General features: G+C 42.4%; 1 protein-coding gene across 1 annotated transcript in view; it reads right to left on the bottom strand.

Moving 5' to 3' along the window:
• DNER (delta/notch like EGF repeat containing) overlaps positions 1-19,907 on the bottom strand; it is a 242,759-nt gene that overhangs the window by 183,813 nt on the left and 39,039 nt on the right. The window contains exons 3-4 of the mRNA XM_019532557.1: positions 12,147-12,241; positions 9,376-9,542 (exon numbers count right to left, since the gene is read on the bottom strand). Of these exons, the coding sequence (XP_019388102.1) occupies positions 9,376-9,542; positions 12,147-12,241 (262 nt within the window). The remainder of the gene's footprint in view (positions 1-9,375; positions 9,543-12,146; positions 12,242-19,907) is intronic.

The following is a 19,907-nucleotide window of genomic DNA, read 5'->3' as shown; positions in this document are numbered from 1 at the left end:
GGCTTTTTCCTGGGCGTCAGTTGTCAGTTGCCCCATCTGGTTTAGCAGGGGTCCAACATTGCCCTTGCTTTTCCTCCGGCTCCCCACATATCCCCACTAATCTTTTCTGGTTTTATTTTTTTATTTCAACATGCTCCTTTGTGAACAGCTTTCAAAAAGTAAACTGATTACTAAATTTGTAAATTTCTCATAGCTTTTTAAGGAAGAAATAGGTATTGTGATTATTTTTAATACAGGAAAATGTTTCTCAATTTTCCCATATGCTCAACTGTCTGCTCTTCCCCCCCACCCCCCATTTGAACAACTGTCATTGCTTCTAGTTTTGGAGGCCCATATTAAATTGACTTGATTTTCAGAAAATATTGTGCAAGTGTTCCCTAAAGAAAAAGGTATTTTTAAAAGGTACCTCAAGTTGGGCACTTGTAACTTTGAAAACCTTACCTTTAATGCCAAACAGAAGCAGTTCTACTACATACAACTGGGCTGAACCAACAGCTCACCTCATTTATACTACACAATAGCCATTTTGGTCAGTAACAATTTAGTAGGGATTTAAACCAGCAAACATGGAGGGACGTGCCTTATCCCACACCTAAATCATCCATGACACACTTGTCTTTTTAAAATCGTCTCTCTCAGCTGTAAATGTGATATTGTCTTACTGAAATCTCATTAAAATCATTCTCTCAGGCAGATAATATAAATAAAAATGTGCTATGGAATATGGATACCAAGTGTCAAATATTGGATGTAGCATCCTTTCCTTTTTCTCATGATGGTTCATTTTTAGCAACAGGAATGGACTGTAGCAATTTAATAACTATTCTATACGGACCTATGGAACCATCATGACGCTGCACCAAAGCTTTTAAGAAGTAAGGAATTTGTCCATTTCCAGAAATAGCAATTGTTTGAGAGATGAAATTTCGGGACTGTACTATAGAGAATACATGTTGTTCTTTGTTAAACCTCCAAAAGTCATTGACAGTGAAAAGAACAGGGTGGTTGTTCAAGATGTTGGAAGCAATATGTTCACAGTTATTTACTTCTGGTTCTTTAAGATGCTGTATTATTTCTAGTCCTAGAGATATTCTTCCCTGAATAACTCAATTAGTTAATCAGTATCTTATTGTGTCCTCCTTTCTGATTCCTTTCAGTGCTGTCTAAATATCTTAAAACAAATGTTAATTTAGTTAAATAGATACCATAAGTAAAAAAAGTAATATGTCCCTGAATGTTTTGTTTTAGGCACATCAGATTATGTGTAATGTCTTGTAAGAGATAATTAAAGTACCAGGCCAAATAACACATTTTCACGCTACAGATTAAGAAGTAACTTGAGTAAGCTGTAGATCGAAAAAAATTGCATTTCATATTTCCCCTTTTTCTATAACAGTTCTAATTAGAAATTGGGAAAGAAAAAGAGAGAAGCAGCCAATACATACTGAATTGCACAGAATTAGCTAAGTTCCAACAAATACTTAAAATATGAATTTGAAAACACAGAAAAAGTACTTTTATTGTAACCCTTACATTTTTCAGACATACCCAAATATAGTAAATACCATATTTTATTGCATACAATATACATCTTTTTCCCAAAATCTGCACCCCCCGCCAAAAAAAAAAAAAATTGACATGCATGTATTAACCACGTAAGCTGCTTTTCTGACCAGGACAGAAGCATTCTACTTTGATTCCCACTCCATACTACAGCAACTGTTACATTACTATTCAGGCAGTGGAAAGAGTCAGTTGACATAATGGCTCATTGTTCTTCACTCCAGAAGTGTTACTTATAATCTTTCCTTTTTAATGGTCTTCATGTTCCACTAATCAAGATAATCTTCCTTAGAGCAATTCTGCTTCTGGTTTCTCTCTTCCTATTTCATAGCCAGACCATTTTTCAGCAACTGCTAGCATCTCAGCTTTAGTTAAGCATGGAAGGGAGACTGAGTCAACTGGCAATTAGGCTCTATCCCTCCTTCATGGAGCCATAAGTCTAAAAAGGTATGCATCAAATTCCGGGATGTGCTACATGTGAGAAAATACAGCATGCTTGATGGCATATTCCTAGAAGCAAATTGGCACTATGCAGGTATGCCTACACATGTGCTTGAACGTGCATTAGCCTATTTTAATGTGCATTACAACATCACAAAGAAGTGCTACTTAGTTAATGTGCTTTAAAATAAACTAATGACCATTAAGCATTACTTTAAAATAGTGCTCTTTAGTTAATGCACATTAACACAGGTTAATGCGCATTTTCCTAGTGCCTCAGGGTGTCTCCACATGTGCTCCATGGTGGAAGAGCAGGCGCTTTAATTAGAGTGGCTCTGAGCCCTGCTTGTATCATCTGACAATCTCTTGTAGGCCCAAGATTACTAGAGTAAGTACCAATCAGCTATTAAACTAATTGTTCTTTGGTATACAAATTCATCTACATGTCTGTTTTGATGCTTACAGAGAGTAAAACATAGCATGCATACTAACAGAACATAAAATGTTATCAGTGAGACACAAAACTGTAAATAATTAACCTGATTCTGTCACAAACGTGAATCTTAGATGTCTTTCAGAACTTTCATAAAACTCTGTCATATTTGAAGCAAATGTGAACCATGTGCCAAGTCCTGCTTTTCCATGGAAACCAGAGTTTGTGGTTCTGTACATCATTGATGCAGAAGCAGGTGAAATGTCATGTTTTAGACTGAATTTCATTCTGTGACCTAAATTTGGCTCTGTTTCGGAACCCAAAGGAATGCAGGTAAACATATATTTTTGCCACCTTAAAAGGGAACAGGAGCTGCTGCTTCGGGGCATGCAGTCACCATTATGATGCAACTGTTACCTCTGCATGAACCTGTAGTGATACAAGTGATCTAATTGTCCTATGACACTGAGTGAAGCAGGATTAAAGGAGAAGTTGTATAACACTAAAAAATCATGGAGATGAAGTTGTCACACTGTAACAACTTGTATCAGTATCCCTTTGATTTTGATACAAGTATGACATCTGTCTATACCAAATGCATGTACCTTGGTGACTGAAAACTTATACAGATGAAAAGTAAATAAAATATTTCCACAATCCCTTGAGAAGAAAAAAACATGAGAAAAATACATTTCCTTCCTTTTAACAAATTTTATGAGTTGTCAGATTTTCTAGCACCGTGGTATGTATCCTATCTCCCTTCTTCCTTTAGAACATTGCTCCCGTGTTCCCAGTATTTTTAATAAAAAGAACTGTAGTCTGGGATAAGAAAATAATTCACTTGAAGGGACATAAAAATGTTAGATTATTCATAAAGTGTTTGCTGACCTCAAATATTCCAGTGTATATTAGAACCTTCCTAACCAAATAAAAATTGTACCAAAAGGAGGAATTTTTTTCTTCAAAGAAAAGGTATATGAAAATCTACTGAAAGTATGACCAATACACTGCAAACTAGGGCTGTGCGAAGCTTCAGGTGCTGATTCAATTCAGAGGAGATTCGGCCCAATTTGGTGGCCGAATCGCCAAATCCGAATTGAATCATGGGACCAGTAAAAACGTCTGAATCGATTTGAAGCTCTCTAAATCTTCAGAAAAGAGTTGGAGAGCTTTGATGATTCGGGCAGTCCCCACCCACTGCAGCAGGGAACTGGAGCCGGACTTGGAGCTGCTAAGTAGGGTACAGGGGAGTGGGGCTGGCAAAACAAATACTAGCTGCTTCACAAAGGCCTACTGCAAACTATAGAACTGCTCAGTCCTACGATGCATGTATCATTTTATTTTTATTTATGTTTGCCTGTTACTCCATGAATACCACTGTACATAGCCTTCATCAGTCTGACAAAGGCCTTCAATATAGTTAACAAAAAAGGACCTTTTTACTGTTCTGAAGAAACTGGGGTGCCCCCCCCCAACTGTTGAAAATCATTTGCTCATTACATCAAGATATGAAGGTAATTATAGCGTATGAAAAAAAAAGAATCATATGTCTTTAACATCAACAATAGCGTGAAACAGAGGTGTTTATAAGGCTCCATGCTTTTTAACATCTATTTTTCATTCCTGCTTCTTCATGTATTCAAGGACAGCAATGTCATCATGTATCTTTAAACCAGACTAGATAGAGGCTTGTTCAACAGCACAAGGTTTAGAGTGAAAACCAAGGTGAAAGAACTGGTTCTAAGAGGTTTCCTGTTTGTGAATGATGTGACCTTGGTTGCCCACAGTGAATCTTTCCTGTAAAATCTCAAACTTTGAGATGGCAATTAGTCTCAAGGCCTAGGGACAGACATTCAGAAAGCTGGATCCCAAATTGATTCAATCTTTGCAGGTTAGTCTAACCTGCAAAGACCAAACTGATTTACAAGCGCACAGATATTCATGTTTAATTCTGGAAATGCGGGCACATGCCTGTATTGCCTCAGGCTAGAAGCCAGGGGATGCTAGAGCAGCCCTCCCATCTGTTTGTAGCAGCTGCAAGGCTGGAGGGAAGCTGACCAGTAGGGCATGACCAGGCCCCAGCAGGAGCTAAGTAAGGAGGAGTTTAAACCCCTACCTTGGCCTGTAGGGACCCCAGCCTGGAGGAAGAGTGGGGAAGCAGCCCTTGCCAGGGTTGTCCCCAAGGCCAGACATTGGCCAGGGCAGCACCTCAGGCAAAGGGGGGCAGGGGATGGATATTAAACTCCCCTGTCTCTGGGCATGGGACCCCAGGTGGGGCCTGCCCAGCTTTTCCTCCTGCTCTTGCTGGGGTGGGGGGCCTGGCCAGTCCTGGCGAGCATGGTCCTGCTATCTGACCAGGGCTGGGGCTGAGGCTGCTGCTGAGGCTGTGGGGCTGAGCCCAGCTGGCCTGTGGGTATTGCTGACAGCAGAGGCTGACGGACAGCCCAGGTTGAGGCCGTGGGGGCTGCACGGCACCCTGTGCCCAAGCTGGGTGGAACTGTCATGGATCCCCAGGTGCCCTTCCTAGCCCACTGTAACTGTGTGACAGCCTGGTCCAGCAGTGTAGGCAAGGGCTGGCTGGGAAATGGGTTTTGCAGGCCAGCTCAGGAGGTGCTGTTGGGCCCTGATCCTGGCAGCCACCACTGCCGCACCCCCTGTCCTGTGCAGCACCCAGGGCTGCAGCTACACAAGCAGCAGTGGGCTGGCTGGGGCAGGGGAGCTGTTCTGTTCCCCTTTCCTCCAGCTGCTACATGCCACACTGCTCTGAGTAGGGAGGCAGGAAGTTTCAGCCCTGCAGCTTCTGTCCAGCGCATGGAGCTCCAGCTCCCAGATGCCATCCAAGGCATCCAGGAGCTAAAGCCAGAGCTCCATGCACAGGGCAGAAGCTGCCGGGCTGAAGCTTCCCCCGCCCTGCCTGCCTCCCACAGCAGTGCAGCAGCAACAGGAATGGGATGGGGAATAATCACTGGAGGCAATGGGAAGCTGGCTTGGCCCAGCAGAGCTGCTTTTGTCCTCTCCCCTCCAGCTGTGGCACCACACAGCACCACTCAGGGCTGGGGGAGTTCTTTCAGCCCGGCAGCTTCAGCCTACCTCAAGGTGAAGCTGACAGGCTGAAGAAAGATCCTCCCTGCCCTGAGCAGCACTGCATGGTATGGTAGGAGCAGGAGCTGCAGCTGCAGCTGGAGATGAGGGAAGAAAAACAACCCTGGCAGGCCAAGCCAGCTCCTCCTCACCTCCAACAATTACTCCCCCTCCTGTTTCTGCCACCACTGCGCCACCCTGGGAGATGGCAGAGGGAGACAGCAGGAGTAGCTTCAGTCCAGCAGCTTCTGCCCAGCACGTGGAGCTCCAGCTGCAGCCCCCGGATGCCTTCCACCCAGATGCCTTCCAAAGCATCTGGGAGCTGGAGCCAGAGCTCCACGTATGGGAAAGAAGCCATGGGCTAAAGCTTCCTGCTCGCTCCCTCAGGGTGGTGTGGTGTACCCACAGCTATAGCAGCAGCAGCTGGAGGTGAGAAGAGTAGAACAGCCCCCTGCCCCAGCCAACCCATGGCTGCTTGTGTGGCTGCAGGCCTAAGTGCTGTACAGTGGCGTGTAGGTTTTGACACCTCCAAGCTGGCCCAGGAAGTCCACCCCCCAGCCAGGCCCACCCATGTTGCTGGGTCATGCTATCATGCAGTTGCAGTGCACTGAAAAGGGCCCTGCTCCCATGGGTCACCCTGTGGGGCCCTACCCAGCCGGCTAGGGCTCCATGACAGCCCCACCTAGCTTGGGCATGGGGAACCATGCAGTCCCCGCCCCAGCTTCAGCTTGCTGGGAAGGACCCGACAGCTCAGCCTGGGCTGGCCCCTCTGCCTCCACCATCAGCAGCACTTGCCGGCTGGCTGGGCTCAGCCTTGCAGCCCCAGCTGCTGGTGAAGCAGATGGATGGCAGAGGCCATGCCAGCTGGCTCTGGCCATGCTCTCTCCCCTGCCACTGGATTGACAAGGGGGAAAATGAGCGACAGGAGCCACAGTCCTCTGGTAGGGGAGGGAGGGAATAAGCCCCCTCCCTGCTCCTCAAGGGGCCATGTGTCTGGCGAGGCCCCCACCCTCTGTCTGGCTAGAGAGCAGAGGGGTGGGGCCAGCCTGCTCTCTGGAGCAAAGAGCAGAGCCCCACTCCAGGTTACAAAGTATCTGAGATGCTGGGGGACTGTGATTTAACTCAAAGCAGGAAAGGGTCTGGGACAGAAGTTGAATAAATCAGTTTGAACCAAATCAGTTAAGTCTGATACTACATTTAACCAGGTTTATCTTAAACCAGTTTCAGCCATTTTGAAACTGGTTTATGTTCACTGAACGTATGTTCTGTTACAGGTTTAAACCAGTTTCTGATCACTTAAACCAGTTTATGTGCAACTTCTATCGCTAGCCAAGAAGACTGTGATCATTTAGCAAGGGGTGAAATAAAACAATACTTGACAGCATTCTGGAGGATAAAGCTGTTGGTGTCATTGACAGTTTTTGCTACCTGGGTTCCATGATTAGCAGGAATCTTAACCTTCAGACTGAACTGACTAACAGAACTGGAAAAGCAGCTAAGAATTTGGGGCTATAACAGAAACGTGCATGGAGTAAAAGCAAGCTATCAGCTACGGTAAAGATAGGAACGAAGGAGACTTGTGTGCTGTCATCCCTTATTTATCGTTCAGAAACATGGACTACATGTGCTAGGCATATCAAGAGACTAAAAACCTTCCACATGAGATGTCTGCGTAAGATCCTAAAAATAAAGTGGGAAGACAGAATACCAAACACGGAGGTATGGGAGCACACAGGACTTACACACTTAGAAACTACTATCAAAAAGAAAAGGTTACAACAGATTGGCCTGTCAAGGGAATGGGAGAAGAAAGACCATATGATAAAAAATATTTTGTATAGTGAGATTCAAAACAGCCCTGGAAAGTGAGGTCACCCTCTATGGCGGTACCACAATGTGTGCAAAAATAATATGAAGTCATTTTACATCAGCATAGAAAGCTGGAAGGAGGGTGCAGAATCCCATGCAATCTGGAGCGAATATCTGGTACTGGGTAACGCTCAACAGAAAGCAGCTTTGATCCAGAGAATGGAAGCAATGCGAGAAAGCAGCAGCAGTATGCTGTAAATCTGGACTCCAACTCAGACCACATATAGATCTGTGAAACTTGTAACAAGCTGTGGCGCTCTGGAATTGCATCTGTCAGCCACAAATGGATTCATCAGGCATCTGACTAGACCTGTTAAGTATACACCATGAAGGTGCACACCTATTCCATGAATACTAGTCTTGTGCATCAGTCAAGATGATTGTGACATTTTATTATAGAATTAAACTAAAAACTTTTGGAATGTTCTGTACAGATCTTTTTTAATATCCAGAAATTAAAGAAAGAAAGACTGGTCACAAATACCTGAATTAAATGGTAGGATGAGTCAGTAGTAGCTGCAAACTTTGTACTATTGATGAAAGCTGACATATTTGTACTTTGGTCTTGTCTTCACTAAAGAAAGAGCTGCTTTCTTAACATGATAATTAACTCAAGGTAAAACCCTACTAAAGTCAAGGCAGCTGTGGAGTAGTTTAAAGATCATGATAAAGTCCAGGTTTGCCAGTTGTTTTTACTTCAACCTGCCACCATATGAAAATCAAACTCCCTTGTCTTCACTAGGAATTTACCTAACTTACAGGTGTTAACTAACTAACTATATGAGGTAAAAGCAACCCTTTATTCCTAAGGAAGACAGGTTCCTGGATAAGAACTTTAACTTTAGCAAATTAAAGGCTTTTATTCAAGAAAATAATAGAAGTCTTAAGAGGAAGTGAACATCATTTTATGTGATTCTATGATCTCAGCCAAAGAGAAACATGTAAAAAAAAAAAAACCAGCATACCAAATTGAGAACATGAGTGCTATTCAATGAAACCTGCTGCTGATAAAATAGGTAACAACCTTAATGAGGTTTCTGCTAACTAGACCATTAACACTGAAAATACGGCATTTTATTACATGTGAGCTTCTCCTTGGCTCAATCATATACTCAGAATCTGACCCAAAATTTCTGTGTCTAAGTGTTTTTGATCATTTTTTTTTGCAAAGCGCACTATGTTTCAGAAACAGCATTAATTACTGATCACCAAATAGTAAGAACTTTTTTCTTCATGATAAAATTAAAAATATTTCAAGATAACAAATAAACACTATTATTACTATGGCTTCACATTTTGGGTTCTCATTACAGCAAACCAGCTGTCCACAAAGCTCAATTTAATTAAATACATAGGCTCCATTGATAAAACATCTCTTTAAACTGATATTTCCCATATACTTTTAAATAAAGTGCACACCATTTTTATTTTACACTTTCTACCAAGACATTAAATATGATTCTTCAATGAAGGATGCTACATTAGAATTCCAGTTCTTGTGTGCATGTGTAATGTTAACTTCCAGTAACAAATCTTGCCAAGAGATTTTAATTTGATTTTAATATTGTTTGAAGTTAATTGTATGCTTAAAGAATTTTATTCATGCAACTTATTTAAGACTAAAATTCTCTACCAAGTATACCTCAATATAACAGAATTTGGTCAAACAACTTGAATATCCATTTGTGTGGCAGTTATTACAGTATTGATCAAAAGGTATTTCATTAAACTGAAGTGTATAAATATTTTGTACATCTTAATTAAGTGTAGGCCAAGAAACTTTACTGGATTCCAAATTAGGTAGTTCCACAGGTGTAATTATAGCTAGTATACAGTTTAATGGAGCATTTACTTGCTTTGAATTAACAAAATATCCATCCACAGCCATTTTTTTCAGTGCCACCTAAAGAGAGTTAACTCTAACTACCTCTGCATTTGATGGCTAAAATTATTCTCTTACATGATCAAGAGATGTTACTGTTACTCACCAATAAAGTAGTTGTTTCCTAGTGTGAGTATTTCCTCAGAAAGAACGAGTCCACCCAGTGCCTGGAGGAGAGTAACACTTCTGCCTTCTATAAGTGAGCACTGTTTAAATCCAGTTGTTGTAACTTTCCATAACAAGATAAGAGAAGCTGTGGCATCTTGCCTTATTCTAGGCAAGAATGATAAAAATAATCACATCATCTCAAGGGAAATTGGTCTTATAAAATACACATCATTTCAAATGAAAAGCAAACAAACAAGGCTCAAATATGCAGAAAGGCTGAGTTTTTGCAAATAAACTATGGGCGTTAGCAAATGTAAATATGTTTATTAGCAAAAAATTTTCACAGCAGTAGGGGTAGATGCATGCATTCTGCTTCCAAAACATTCCCCATACAAAATTCTTCATGAGTAAATCTGACTAACGGTGTACCTGAAAAAAGATACAATCACTGATAAAGTTATTAATGGGATTCTATGACAGTTGACTTCACTGACCCAGGAGAATCTACCCAGGCATGTATTTTTGTGTATTCTTGTTGTCCATTAACTTAGAGAACCATCTTAATGCCCAATTAATGCGGTCTATAATATAACACAGCACAAAAGCAGATTCTTTACTCATAGATCATGTAAATAAATATCTTATATTTATACAACAGGTTGCCCAACTATGATTACATCCCCAATAATTTTAAGTGGTACTGGTGCCCTCTGCTAGTGCTCATGTTAACACATAGTCAAGGTAGGAGATTGAGGCCAATTGAAATCTTGGATTTTCTGTTATTTTTTTTAACACATTGGATAAAACGTTCAGAACAATTTATTCTTGTAAATAAAATGAGTCAGGCCATGTTATGAAGGTCACTAACATCTGCAGTGAGTTGCTGGATAAGGAAACTTGCCGCTTAAAGTAAAACCACCTAGGGGAAAGTAAATCATGTACAGTCAGTCTCACAGGATTTCAGAAAATTTTCGGAAGCACCATGACAATAACTTACTTCTATTGATCTGCCCTTTTAGTGCACTGTTTCCATACCTAGCTATGAAACATGTGAAATATGAATCTTATTGTGTATCTAGCAAGTATCCAGATATCTGCATCAGTTTGTCTGAAAGAACCCCAACTAGGATTGAACAGATCTCCGAAGGCTCAACGTTCAATGTATATAACCATCCAAAAGTCAGAAATTAATCTGAATCTCTATTTATGGGAAACAGGGCTGCAAGTCTCATGAGAATCAAGGGCTCTTGTAAAATTTCATCACATACAGGTGGTTTTAGCCATGGTAGAAATACAGTAAGACCAGCCTTTCCCATTTCCATGCTTTTCCTTGCAGTTGGAATCAAGAACCATAGGCTTTTATTAATGTTATTCATGCAAGGATAGAGCCTCTTACAGCTGGAGTGCTTGAGGCTCAAATTTTGGGCACTATTTTGTGTCTATTTTTAATCCAAGTTGATGTATGTATTTCTAACAACTTCATGTAATCTTAATATGAGAGCAAGGAGTGTCACATTCCATTATCAAAATTAATGGAATCTTACTAATCTCTAGTGACTGTTCTTTTAGAAATGGTTGTCAGATGTAGTACATCTGCATTTGAACACAGAAAGTATGGAAAACTGTTACAAATGATTGGGAAACCATGGCAATTCAGCTTGTTAGCAGCATAAATGCCTATTAAGGGATGGCTTGGGGGGGGGAAAAAGGTAGCAGAGCTTTTCCAAATCAGCTGCCAAACACAACTGACAGTGCAAATGATTTGTGCTCATTTGATTTTTTTTTTCTCCTTTAGTGTGTCTCTGTACACCCATGAGCCCTCCTAGGCTCCTCAGAAATGCCACCTTCTTAGCAAGACTCAGATTTCTTTCAGACTCTACTAGACTCCTTGAGAGTACTTGTGTTTGACTTTTTAATATATGATGGAAAAGTAGTGGCAGCATGCTTTTGAAGCCCATTCACCGAAGGCATCTACTGAAATGAGACAGCTAATGTCTGTGCAAGTTGGATCCTATTTCTCCTTTCTTACACACTTTCATGAGGAATAAAATTCAACAACATTAATATTTAAATTGTCACCACTGGGCATGATTTAATGCCCCAAAGGGATAAACAGACTAGGTCCCTCTTAGGATTTCTTGTTACACGTTCTTAAAGACTCGAAGTGGACCCTGTTTCAAAAGATAACTCTTTTCAAAACCATCACAAAATAAGAAACTATCTGGTGTCTGGCTGATGTTTTAAATGGAAATGGAGATCCTGGACCATAAGATGGCAACATGAAAAAGGAGAAGGTAGTTTGCTATTCGAGGAGAAGTCTAAAATGACCCATCTGGCTATCTGGCCCCCCTGGCAGACATGCAATTAAAGCATAATAGTATCTGATGCATGATCCCAACAATGACTGACTGAGCCTGGGATCATGACAATCAAATAATCATCCTGGGGCAGTTCTAACTTGCTGGTACCTGATTGGGACCCTTTTGGGGATCCAGCCTGAGGATGGTCCCTGCATGGTGCCATACAAAGCAACAACAAAGATATTACACATTTTTTCACATTTATCTGGATTTGATGGCTATAAATGTAGCCAGTTGCCATTTCTGCCATTACAATTAACAACTTAATTGCACTAGAAAAATAATGTGCCAGGGGTTTGGAAGACAGACAGTTTTCCTTTCAAGACTGCTGGAAATAAATTCAGTACTAAACACTACCATAAAAAATGTGTGTACATTCCAAGTTGATTTGACAAAAACATTTTCTTACTTGACTGAGGTGTTCTGGGGAACTTCAAAGGTGATAAGCCGACCTCCAGCAGAGTTGTTAGAACTGGCATTTCCACAAGCCATGTCTGGTATTATCTGAACAGAATAAAGACTGATGAGGTTTTTACGGTTAAAAAGAAACATAAAGCTAAACATATCATGGGGAAAAGGGATACACGAATGGCACCAGCAACCTAATGTTGATCAGGGCAGACACTGAATGCTTTGTCATCAATATGCATGTGAACTGATATTTTTATGCGATCAAAGGTGTTCTAAAAACTCATTTCAGTGAGCATTTACTATGAGCGGTACTGCATTAATCTGCTTTAATCAATTTATATTACTATGGGAATCCTACATTTATTTGATAAGCCAGTGAATCCATGGAATAGATAATATATGATCCCAGTTGATCTACTGATACGATATTTCAACTGTGCTTATAAAACAATAGTAATTTAAACAAAACAACAAATCCACAGACTGCTCACAGAATACTCTTCAGCTTTATCCCAGCAATAGCAATAATGAATCTCACAATAAGAGGCTTTCTGCAAAAAAATGAAGAATCCATTTTCTACCTAAAGAAATTAGTAAAAATAACTGTGCTCAGTTTGTTGCCCAAGTCACTTACCTGCTTAATAGGAATCAGTTTGCTATTAGCTAAATGTACACCTTTATGGACACTTGTTACATTACCATTTTACAGGCCCTTCGTCTCTCTTCAATAGTATTATCTACATTTCCAAGAGGCCATAAAGAAAGCCTTTCAAAATAATATGATATAAGTTGCTGTAGATTATGTTGGTCTGCGGCAACAACGTGGCAAAAAGCATGTCTTTAAATCATTTTTAACATATCCCTAAGAAGATGTAGTGTAAGCCAACTTTTTTCACATTTGCCAATATGTATGAATAATAATGTTCTAAAAAAAAAATTCTTATTCCCCTCCCTCCCCCCAGTCATATGGACGAGCCCAGTTAGCCACAATAAGCACAAATGCATTACTGGGTCAGTTTAGTGCATTACCAACCAATACAAATTCCTCTCCAGTTTCAAGCAGCAAGTTGAATAGCTCTTTAATTACAGAAACAAGGAAAAATTTAGTCACATTAGTTGAAAGAAATGCAGAAAAAATAAATGTGTTACTATTTATGAATCTTGTAAAAATTAATTGTGGAGATTATATTCAAAGCACATCAAAATTTATCTTGCCAGCAGCCTTCCCTTTATATTTGCCAACACACAAACTGCATTCATTTTCTGTGAGTGTCTGATTTTTAACAAGCCTATGGGAAAAATATCAGTAACAACTCTGTTTTCATGCAACAGAACAGTGAAATCTAAAAACATAAAGTAGTAGAATTGAGCAATGGCTAAGTGCACAATTTTATATCACCATCAACTTGAAACAAATCAGAAAAACAACAATCTGCACAAATTCATTAACAATCTGGAAGATGGGATAGATTGCACCCTCAGCAAGATCACAGACGACACCAAGCCAGGCGGTGTAGCAGATATACTGGAGGGTAGGGCAAGGATTCAGAGTGAGCTAGACAAATTGGAGGATTGAGCCAAAAGAAATCTCATGAAGTTCAACAAGGACAAGGACAAAGTCCTGCACTTAGGGCAGAAGAATCCCATACACTGCTACAGCCTAGAGAGTGACTGGCTAAATAACAGCTCTGCAGAAAAGGACCTGGAGGTTATGGTGGACAATAAACTGCAGTGTGCCCTTGTTGCCAAGAAGGCTAACAGCATCCTGGGCTGCATTGGTAGGAGCGTTGCCAACAATTGAGGAAAGTATTCCACTCTATTCAGCACTGGTGAGGCGACATCTGGAGTCCTGTGTTCAGTTTTGGGTCCCCCACTATAGAAAAGATGTGAACAAAATGAAGAGAGTACAGCGGAGGGCAGCAAAAATGGTGAGAGGGCTGGGGCACATGACTTCTGAGGAGAGACTGAGGGAAGTGGGTTTATTTCAGTTTGGAGAAGAGAAGACCAAGAGGGGATTTGATAGCAGCCATTAAGTCCCTGAAGGGAGGTTCAAAAGAGGATGGATCTAGACTGTTCTCAGTGGTGACAGATGACAGAACAAGGAGCAGTGGTCTCAAGCTGCAGGAAGGGAGGTTTAGGTAGGATATTAGGAAAAAAACTCTCTCACTAGAAGGGTGGTGAAACACTGGAACAAATTACCTAGAGAGGCGATGGAATCTCCATCCTTGGAAGTTTTTAAGGTCTGGCTTGACAAAGCCCTGGCTGGAACAAACTAGTTGGGGCTGGTCCTGCTTTGAGCAGGGGGTTGGACTAGATGACTGCCTGAGGTCATCCCTTCCAACCCTAATTTTCTAGGATTCTGTGATTACTTTATAGTGCCCCAACATAAGGGAGAATGAAATAAGTTAGATAACTGAGTAAAATGTATCATTCTGTTTTGTGCTATAATAAAAGAACAAACATTAAAATTAATTTGGAGGTATGGGAGAAAGAAAAAAGAACTGAAAATGTGACTACAGAAGGACAGCCCAGAAATAAAAAGCTGGAGATGGCAAAATGAACATTAAACCAAACAGAAATACTCACTACAATTAAAAATTTTTAGGAAAGGCCACATAAATCCAAGCATTTCAATGCTAACTGAAGGAGCTAGGAGACAATGTGCAAAGCTTAAACAATTGTATTTAGAGAGCAGGGGCTTGTTAATGCAAGTCTAACTAGGAACTCCAGTTGTGCTTCAACGCCAGAGCCCTGCCTGATTGATCTGATATAATTATCATCTAAAACAGTAGGATCCTGAAGTAAAGCAGGATTTAATAATGGCAGAAAATCAACACTTTTCTATTTAAGTCCTTCGACTTAAATCAGACAAAAGCACAAGGAGCAGCAGCATCCTTCTAGCACTGATAAGAAATGAAATGGTGTCAGAAGCAGCATATCCTTAGCCAAATATGAGCAAGACAATTTGGCATCCAGAATAGAGAAGGCATTACAGAGAGAACTTTACTCCAGCAACAGGGATGTATAAAAGGTTTCAGTCAAGTCTATGTTCTGAAATGTTTTACTAAACTTAAAGACCTGAGAATAAAGGCATACAAGACCAATGTATTTCATTAACTAGAGAAAACTCAACCAGAACATGAAGAACATCTAGAAAAGGAGCTGAAAGAGCTCAGAAGCTAGTGAAAAGGGGGCAGCAGGAAAAGAGCTGAATTCAAGGACTTTAGATAGAAGCCACATATTGTACTACATGTCCTCCAAAAAAATGCAGACATTGAAATTTCTATGACCTATATTGTCCAATTCCACAGCAATAAAAGAAAGACACACTTGTTTTACCTCCTTCAATTCATATAACTGCAATAAAACCACATTTTCCTAAAATATCTCTGTAGCATTCAGACAGCACATAGCCCTTAAACCAACAAGGAAACTCCTAAAAATGCTAATTGCTACAACACCAATGATACAGGTATTTTAGTCACCACTAGAAATATAAAATCTTTACCAGCCAAAGCCCCGAAGGAACTGCTTACAAGCTCTTCAATCATCACAGAAATAAGCTTTTCAATATGTTCTACAGGATTTAGAACAGTTATATGTCCATATCTGCCATCAAGACTATTTACCAGTAGACTAACACATACAAAATGAGTACAATCAATCTGGATTGAAATCAAACTCTTTTTTCAACAGGGACATAATAATCCAGAAATTACATTTCTGTCTCTCCAGGCCCACCACATATCTGCTAAAAAGAGAAAACGAAGTTGATGGGAGGATGGATTAACCCCTAGAATCCCTTAAAGAATGAGAAAGGGGAGCAAGAAGGAGATCAAAAGATCATCAAAACTCCCTCTTTTACCTGAGGGGAATCTGCTTAGGAAGAAAGCAAAAAGAAATCATGCTGGAAGATCCTGAAAGTGCTCTGCAGCCCAGAGAAGGTGGATATCAAAGAGGACAATGCTCAGCAACAGGATAACAAAGCAGAGCTCCACAACCAACTTAGTTACAAAAGAAGATTAAAGGGTCTTAGATAAATTTAAGGAGGAGAAAGGATGACAAAAAAGGGATGCAATGCATGGAGTTGTTTGTTCTTCACAGGGTGCAAAACAGTGGAGGGCATTGCTTTTTCCCACGCTTCTGGGCTTTGATGGGTACCATATGAAACCACCAAGGAATTGGTACAGACTAAGAGGGGTTGTGCCTTCCTTTGGCCCTTTTTCTTGGATCCATCAAGCATATTTAATATTGCAGTGGTGGGACATTCACAGTGAATTTGTTTTACCCATGATAGGTTAGGGTGTGCTTGAGTGATGTGCTTTGTCATTGTGCCACAGGGTTGTTTGTGTAGCATTTAGGAATAGGTTAAACAAGCACTTGTGTAGGATCATTTAGACAGGGATGATCCTGTCTTGAATAGGAAGTTGGACTAGATGACCTTCGGAGAGCCCTTCCAGCCTTACTTTTCCTATGAAATTGGGAGGCTGTGTTTCCATTTCTTGGGCCCCCTGCAAAAACAAAAGAATACACATTGCACAAATATTATCCTGCCTGGATATCACAATTAAAAGGAGCTGAGGTGCATTTCAGGAGGTGTGGAAGTATACATGAAAATCTGAAACATTAAGATGCTACTTTCATGGCACTATATTACTCTAGAACACGAAGAATATTTGCATTTAATGATTTGAAAGGGAGGACTATACATCAAAGAATTGCTAAATCTCTATTTAGGCTTATAGACATGATCTTTAATGGCATGAAGCATTTCTAAAAATTCCCCCACTTACCAACTTAATACTACATTAACACATAACAATTCACTTTTTATTCATATTTCATGATCCAATGCCCATCCTTGCCTGTTGATCCAACTGTGAATCCCTAGTGCATACCAGGCTATGTCATCACAGTTAATCACAAAGCACCATGCAGCGAACTTGCTTAATTTTGATAGTGTTTACAAAAGTTCACATGCACACACACCTCACCCTGGGTGCTACAAGACACTTTTTAGGGGGCTGCACAATATTAGAACTGTTAGATGTATAGACACCTACACAGTTCACAAGTTAAACACAGAGAATTCAAATAGGAATCCATAATGTCAAAAGCATTCTGACCTTTTGTGGTCTTTCTGAGTTCCTTAAAACAGAAGAATTGTTCTAGCACTTTTCCATTATCCAAAAATCAGTGAAAGTTAAGAGCTGGCATTTTCTCAGGGGTCTAATACTGGGTCACTTGTGTCTAAAAAGTTAAGACTCATTGGTCTAGATCAGAGGCGGGCAATTATTTCAGCTGGAGGGCCACTTAAGTTTTGACGAGCTGTTGAGGGCCACAAAGTAGCCCTGTCCCTTGACAGGTGCCCCACCCCCTGGTCTCCATCTTGGGACATAACTTCTTACCTTTGCAACAGACACAGTCTAGCTGTGGCGTGTCCTGCAGCCCCCTGGGCACACAGTGGGATGGGGTGGCTCTGAAAATTGACTTCCTTTCTAGCCAGCCCAAGTGGCAGGTGGCTTCCTTCCTACTGCTGTTGCCACCCGCCCCAGTCCCACAGTACCGGCGGAGACTTGCACAGCACAGCCCCGATCCCATGTACCCTACGCTTGCCCACTGAGGCTCAGCAGCTGCGGTGCGGCACAGAAGCTGTTGCTCAGAGCAGAGGGTAAGTGGCCCCTCCCCCTACTGCTGCTGGCAGTTCCCTGCTGCAGCCGCCCAGAGCCCACACTGGGCTGCCCTGTGTCCGCTCTGCGCTGCCACCACTGCCCCACAGGGCAGCCTAGAGGCAGTGGTGATGGACATAGATGCAGGGCAGCCCCACACAGGCTCCAGGTAGTTGCAGCAGTGAACTGCCACCAGTGGGAGGGGGAGGGACCACTTTCCCCCCACTCTGAGTAACAGCTTCTGTGAATAGATGCTTATCTATTCTGATGTGGGGGGAAGGTTTTCCATTTTAAACAGTAGCATGCTGTTTTCCTTTTGCTGGTGTTTGGCTGCCCAGAAGGGAAGGCTGGTATTAAGCAGTTGCTTGCTGCATTTTAAGTTACACTGGTGGTTGTGGTTGGAACTGTAAGGGATAGTTTTTGCACATTGCATTCATGCTTTGGTGTGCTTTGGGGCACACAATTGCCTCGAGCCCTGCTAGGGTCAGACTCAAGGCAGAGTGTGGGGCCACAGAACCCAAAACCAGGCAGAGTGTGGGGCCAGAGGCCTAACAAGAGCCAAAGCAGGATTATTGCCTGAGGATGGCCAGGAAAGGGCTGAGACGCAGAAACCAGGTCCAGTACAGTGGGCCTAGGCTAGGGGGACCAGCCAAGAGAAAAAAGGGGACCAAGGCTGGGAAGAATAAGTCCTGACAAAGATATCAAGACCTGAGGTAGCCCAGCATCGGATTAGCCCCAGATTAAACACACAATTAGCCTGTGAGGGTAGGGTGTGAGACCAGGCTTGGAAAGCCCTGGGGCAGCCTCCCTTCCTTCAAAGGACTATAACATCAAGGCATGGTGGGCAAGCAATGGGGAGAGCTCCCCAGTAAGGCAGACCAAGCAAGGGCAGAGTGGCCACCGGGGGGGCGTTCCCCTGGGGTGAGCACCTCATTACAGAAGGTTAACAAGTGCTAGTGATCAAACAAGTTATGACTTAATACTGTCTCTAATGTGCAACGCTCCGACGTCCTGCTAGAAGGCTGGTGAGCAGGGTTGTAGCTAGGGGCTGCAAGTCTGCTCCGTTCCTGACCCATTCACTTGCTCTCTAGCCACATTGTTTGGAGGGGCAGGGGTGGAGAACTGGCACCACACCTCTTGGATTGCCCCCAAATCACCCCGCTGCCTCCCATTGGTTCTTGGGTCTCCTCTGCACACCCCCAATCAGCCCCTCCATCCCCAGATCATCTCCCACCCTACCATCCCAATCAGCCCCAAATGATCAGGGACTTGCAAGGCAAGCCATATGAGAAAAGGCTGAGGGACCTGGGCCTCTTTAGCCTAAAGAAGAGAAGGTTGAGAAGGGACTTGATAGTAGCTTCTCTATATCAGAGAAGTGCATCAGGAGCTCGGTGAACAACTGTTCACTAGCACACCCCCACGGAAGACCAGGACCAATGGATACAAACCACTGGAAGGCCATGTTAGGCTTAATACCAGGAAAAACTCCTTTAGTCAGGGTGTCCAGATTGTGGAATAAACTGCCTCCAGTAGTGTAGTCACCTACCCTGCAGGTTTTTAAGAGAAGACTAGACAGTCACCTCGCTGGGGTCACCTCACCCTAGTTGCCTTCCTGCCAGAGTGGAGCAGCTGGACCTGATGATCTGCAAGGTTCCTGCCGGCCCCTAACAATCTATAAATCTATGAAAAATAGCAGTGGCAGCACCAGCAAGGGGAGATAAGAAGCAGCCCATGCCAGCTTCATACACCTACCTAATCCATTCCCCACCAGGCCCTGCAGCTACCCAGCAGCTCCTTGGGCTCCCTCCCTTCCTTCAGTTGCCAGACTAAACAGAGGTTCAGTCTGGGTATGCAGGGTTGGTCTGGAGGAATTCCAGAAGCAGGGAGGGGGAACCCCATACCCTCCACCAGCACCTCCACTGCACTTGGACTGACTGGGGTGGCAGGCAAGTGATCTGGGGGTAGAGGGCCCAATGTGGGGCAGAGGGGACTACTGGAGTGACAGGGAACTGACCTAAGTGTGGAGGGAGCAATTCAGGGGCTGGGAAAGGCACTTTGGGGGACAGAGGGGGCAGTAGCCTGGCAGCTCC

This window comes from Crocodylus porosus, unplaced genomic scaffold (assembly GCF_001723895.1).
Source record: "Crocodylus porosus isolate Cpor-Errol unplaced genomic scaffold, CroPor_comp1, whole genome shotgun sequence".
Classification (NCBI taxonomy): domain Eukaryota; kingdom Metazoa; phylum Chordata; order Crocodylia; family Crocodylidae; genus Crocodylus; species Crocodylus porosus.
The sequence above is the reverse complement of the archived record's forward strand: the minus strand, read 5'-3'. Positions and strand labels throughout refer to the sequence as shown.